This window comes from Theobroma cacao, chromosome 9 (genome assembly GCF_053813885.1).
Source record: "Theobroma cacao isolate CCN51 chromosome 9, ASM5381388v1, whole genome shotgun sequence".
Taxonomy (NCBI): domain Eukaryota; kingdom Viridiplantae; phylum Streptophyta; class Magnoliopsida; order Malvales; family Malvaceae; genus Theobroma; species Theobroma cacao.
The window spans coordinates 2,305,922-2,312,050 of record NC_142647.1 but is presented as its reverse complement, the minus strand read 5'-3'; the positions used below and the strand labels follow the sequence as shown (position 1 = coordinate 2,312,050).

The window sequence follows — 6,129 nt, the reverse complement described above, 5'->3', positions numbered from 1 at the left end:
TTAGACATGTGGAAGAGAGGGGGGAAAAATTACAAAAAAAAAATCGGAGGTTTTATCAAAACATTTATAATTTTTTAAATTTTAAAAAAACGGCAAATATTAAGTAAAAATTACTAATTTGAAAATTAAGTAGTATTATCACTTTATCAGCGACGGTGGGTGTCAGGGCACGCAACTTAAACGACAGAGTGAAGCGCGTAAGCCTCGACAACGGTTTTCATGCAATTGGGAAATGACAAAGAAAAAGGTCAGAAGAGTATGAAGGAAAGTTGGAAGGAAGATGAATGGGGAAAAAAGGCTGGATATTTATTAAAGAACAAACGGTGGGATCCTTGATTAGTGGGGGCGGATAGGGACCACGCGCAACCTGTTAACACAGTGACACACACCAACCAACGGCCGATAATTTTGTTTATTTCTATTTTAATAAATGATGGACACTGTGACTGACAGTGCCAGAAAATCTTGGTGCCGTTTTAATTATTAACTGGTAAGATTATAGTGACAGCCCAATTATTTTGATTTATTTACTCTCTACCTTCTACCGGGCGAGGCAGCTACAAATCAAAATTTTATTTGATTTATTTGCTCTCTACCTTACTCAAGTCAACTACATTATTATAAAAATAAAATAAACAACCATGCCAACAATTTACATGTTTCCCAATTCTGTTTAGATTCCTTTCGAATTAAGTCATAAATTTAAAAAGATAAACTCCATTTTACCCTCCATTTCACTCTAAATCCTATAAATATTTAATTAATTTTTTTAATTTTTACTCAAATTCGCATTTGAATATCTTAAACACTATCCGTTAAATATTCGTATACATTAAATACACGATTAAAATAAATTTAAGATCACTTTTATTTATATTATTACGCAAATTAAATTAATGAATTAAAATTAATTTATTAAAAAATAAATTAAATTTTAAAATCATAATTGTAATAAATAATGAATTTTAGAAAATATTAAATTTATTATAAACAAATTATAAATAAAAATAATATATATAACTAAAATTTAATATTAAGAATAATTACTTACAATTAGGTTTCGGTAATTGATACCGTAAGATCACTATGAATAATAATTTTACTATCTGAACTTGATTGTAAAATATTTTAATTTTATTTAATCGAGTCGAGCAATTTAAGATACTTGATTGCAAAGTAGACATTCCTATTACATATATTGGGATAAAAATTATCTATAAGCTACTAATTAATAAAAAAATTATCCTTACTAGAATTGTATTTGTGATAATAATAATGTGTAAATTTTTTATGTAATAAAATTACAAGAAATGATCTTGGATTCAATATATATATATATATATATATATATATATGTATATAGATAGATTGATAGATAGATAGATAAGGTGGGATTTCGATTGTAACGTGACCCGTTTCCTTGCGTTGGAAACAGAAGAACCAAAGAACATGCAAACTGAGCTAGGGGCTAGGTTGGCTTTTGATTAACTCACACCAATTAGCCTTTGACACGTTGGTGGCCGGTTTTGGGGGAAAGGTTGGCATGGTTGGATTTTATCGCACTACACTATCAGATCAAGTAAAGGCAAGCGAGGAATAAGCTAAAGCCAAAAGTTGCAGGAAATGGTGATTGGAGGAAAGTAAAGTTTAAGTTTCCACGTCTTGAATGTCGGCAATGACTAGCAAGTATTAACCACCAATGATTAGGTGATTTGTTCATTTTGGAGAATGCTTTTGGATTTCCACGTCGGCATCTTAGGTTGGTAAAATACCGTATCTTTTTCTTCCCTTTGGTTAGAACTCCCACTCCAAATAGACTCTCTGTCTCATAAATCCAAATGCCATGTTCATATTCAACATTTCCATACTCATTGTCTATATATGGATATGCGTTTAGACAAGCCAGAAAGAAAAAGACATGGATATGCATATTAATTTCTTGCTTTATTTGTTTACTTTTTCCAAATTGTGTTGGATAGACCTAATAATTTGTATTTGTGTGTTTAAATTGTGTCCTGTAAATATGGATGTTAACAATTGTACATATGTGTACGAATTCAACATGATTAATTAAATTTGTTTGGATATTAAACACGAATACGATTACATTTTATTATAATTGTAATATGATTTGCTTAATACGCTTATTAAACACATTGTGTTAAGTTTTATATACATGACACTCCACGATTTATAATTTGTTTAAACATTTAACACAATTAAAATTTAAAATATTATTAATATGATTAAATTAAAATACGTATAAGTACAAAAGGAAAATAAATTCATTATTCAAATTTTAAACTAATAATTATTAAAACAATTATATTCATTAAACATAATAAAAAAAATTCACCGTCGTTGTCATCAAATTTATATAAGAATTTAAACAAATCATAAACATGTAAAATAAAAACATTTAAACATTTAATTTTATATCACATTCATATCATATTATTGCATCATATATAAAATTATCAAATCTATAATTAAATTTAATTCCTCCCCCCTTCCCCTTCCAAGTTCCAACACTTAAAAACAGGCTCTTTATTGAAAGAAAGAAGAAAAATCATTATATCAGTTGGTCGTTCTTCTTTGGCATTAATATGAAGCTTTTTCTCCCAATTCTCTTATAATATGGTAATGCATCGTTTTCTATACTCACGAAAACCAAGATATTTCATTTTTTTTCCAGATAAAAATAAAAGATTTATCGAAATAGAATTTCCTTATGACATCATTATTTATAATTTTTTTTTTTAATTTTTCAAAAGCGTAATTATTTTGTTTTGGATCTTAGTTTAATTAACTTAGCTGGAGCAAGGCACGAAGCATTATGGCCATCATTTATTTAAAAAAGAAGGGGTTACATTAATTTACAGCAGGGCAGTTCGGCAATAATTTATGCAGCTGAGTCAGTGCTCCAATATCGCAAGCTCTGCAACTACCATACGACAACAAGCCACATGCATTTGCTCATGCTTCTTGGTATTTGCCAACCATGCATTATTATTATTATCCAAGAATGATTCTCAAGTCCAACCATAACGTTTTAACATGCTCTCTTCCATTATAATAATCTCTGCCACGTTTGGTAGCTTAGACTTTTCTCATGGGAATGACATAAAAGTTAAAATAGAAAAAAAAATTAATTATTAGATATTGGTAAGTGGTTTGACTGTCATTCAATATTCTGTTGAGCAATTATAACAATCGCACACTTAATTAACGTTGGAAAATAATAAGTGCAGTTGCCCCATTAATGTTTTGTTAATCTTGTTTGGAAACCCAACCTATTAGTGCTAAATTGAACTTAATTTACTCACTCAAAATTTCACATTCTTTAAATTTAGATCAATCTAATGATCTAATGTGAACTTTATATAAAGCAAGTTGTTAACATAATACAGTCATTGTTGATCAATGTTAGGACAGTATAATCATTGTATCGTTTTTAAATATCATGTAATTAGATTTAATATCAAGTTATTACATATACATCGTGTTATTACAAATATCTAATGAAATAATCAAATAATTTTAACACTATCACGGATTGAATTAATTTTAACAATTTTGAAAAATATAAAATTTAATTTTTACAAATAATTATATAAAAATTAAATTTATCATTTTGATAAAATATATGAATTAATTACAAAATTTTACTAATAATTTTTTTATATTTGATTTGCACAAAAAACTTAAATAATTTATAAAAATTCAGAAATGAATTGTCCCATTATAAGAATCAATTTTGAAATGATCGAATACCGAACCTTAAACCCTAAACACTAAACCCCAATTCAATTCACAAATAAACACAATTTTGGATTATATCTTCATGTCTACACTGGGCGACGACGAGTTAAGCTTAGTTCTCAATTGGGTTCATGACCAAGGCCACAGGAAAGCCTTCTCTCAAGTCTGCAAGCAATGGCGGCGAGTGGAAGGCTTAACCCGGTTATCCATTCGCGTTCTTGAACCCGATCTCATTCCCACTTTCATGCCCAGATTCCCAAATTTGCTTTTGTTCGAAACACCGATGTTTGTCTCCCATTCCCACCTTGAATTCGTGGCTAAAACGTGTCCAAAACTCGAAGTTCTTAACCTTAATCTTAGGAAAACACGTGAAGAATTCGATGAAATTGATGGTAATTCTGGTTTTGAAGATGTTGGGAATGATGGGCTTCGCGCTTTGGCTAATGGGTGTCCAAATTTATCAAAAGTCTTCTTGAGAAAGAGAAAGAATATAGGCAATGTTGCCGTTATTTCCCTCGTTAAATTCTTGCAGAATTTGACAACTCTGGATTTAGGAAGGTGTAATCTGCTGGATGACCAAGCTGTTGAAGCAATTGGGTCTTCGAATTCGATACGGGGCTTTGAATTTAGAAGCTAGTTCATTGGTTACTGACCATGGATTGGCTGCTTTAGCAACTGGTTATATCTCAATATCATTGAAAAAATTGGTTCTTGCAGAGTGTGATCGAATTACTGATTCTGGGGTGTCAATGCTGAAGCATATTTGTTGCTTGGAGGAGTTAAATTTAGCTGAATGTGGGCCAAAGATAACAGATTCTGGTGGGGTGGCAGTTTCTTCAATTACAAGTCTTAGGAAATTGAATTTGGCTTGGTTGATTAACTTATCGGATGTCACAGTTATATTGCAATTGCCGAGAATTGTGTCAATTTGGTGGCTATTGATTTAACAGGTTGTGAGTTGGTTACTGGAGCAGGTGTCAGAGCATTTGGGAATCATGAGCGTTTGGAGTATCTCGTATTGGCCTCTTGCTATAATATTGGTATGGATGATTTGGATATGGTGCTCAGATAAATGGTCGTAGTAAAAATTTCTTTTCTCTGTGAGCGCAAGGCAAGGCAAGGCATTCGTGTTCTTGTAGAAGGAAGCTGAAAATTTTAGTTTGATGGAAAGCAGAACTAAATGGTTGTGTTGTGAAGCTTTTTGCTCACTTTTCTTTGCTAGGTTCATGACACATTCATCAATCCAAAGCATCCTTCTTCTTTTTCCCTGTTCATTTAATCAAATACAAAACACAAGTCAATGGTTGACAATAGTATGTCACTTTCACCTCCATGCTAAATGATTTCTCCATTATAAAGCCTCTGGGAGCTGCTTAAATGGGCAGTTGTTCCTTTAGGTCATGACCTACTCCACCTGCTCTGTTGGAAGAATAAACTTAATTGCTCCACTCTCAGCTAACAGTTTTGTAGTTGAATTCCTTATTGAAAAGTTTATGTTCACAAAGACGAAGGCTTTGGGTCATTTTGGCCTTTATGTCACCGGTTTCGTTAAAGTCATGCAATTCTGTTAACATCTTAACATGAACTATGAGGGCAGGTGGCTATGGACCATTGAAGAAGGCTGGTTTCGAGCTTTTCCTGGCTTCTCTACCATCCTGTAATTAGCTGAGAATGAGCTTTAGATGTTGATTTTGATTGGGAGAATCTGCAGGGGATAACATGTTAAGAACTTAACTCACAAAAGGCTTAAATAATTGAGGATAAAAGTGAAAAACTTTAGTACTACATTCTTTATGCAATTGATTAATAAATTTTTTAAAAAATTGCTTGAATTGAATAAATTTAAAATTAAAAAAGTTTATTAAACCAAGCAATTTGATATCGTTTTAGTTCCTTTTGTTAATTTTTCATACCAAAAAGGAAAAGAGAGACGGGATTAATATTATTGAAAAAAACATAATACTTGAACAAACTTTTGAATTATTTAGAAAAATTCAATAAATTTTTATTTTATTTCAATCAAGTTTTGATATTTTTATTTTAAATTAAATAAATTTTTATAATTAAGAGTCGATTAATGTTAATATAACATTAACGTAAATGATAAAAATACCACATGATTATGTCATCAATATCACATTAACATGTCACGTCATCATTTATTATGACATATCAACATAACATAAAAATAATAAGTAATATTTTGATAAACAATATTTATTTAAATTTTTTAAAATAATTTATCTCAAAAGAAAACAATAAACTAATTTGATTTCTTTCACATGAGCTGGGCCTGGGATTAAATTTCCAATTCTTGGCCCTTTTATGTGCAAAATGCAAAGGCTTAAGGCCCCATATTTCTGATGA

At 30.4% G+C, this 6,129-nt stretch overlaps 1 protein-coding gene across 1 annotated transcript; it reads left to right on the top strand.

Moving 5' to 3' along the window:
* The first annotated feature begins 3,832 nt into the window (after positions 1-3,832).
* LOC18587978 (F-box/LRR-repeat protein 4-like) lies at positions 3,833-5,084 on the top strand. Its single transcript, XM_088810109.1, is given in 3 exon segments — positions 3,833-4,378; positions 4,380-4,661; positions 4,664-5,084. Coding segments are annotated over 3 exon segments (987 nt in total). The 5' UTR covers positions 3,833-3,844; the 3' UTR covers positions 4,835-5,084.
* The last annotated feature ends 1,045 nt before the right edge of the window (positions 5,085-6,129 follow it).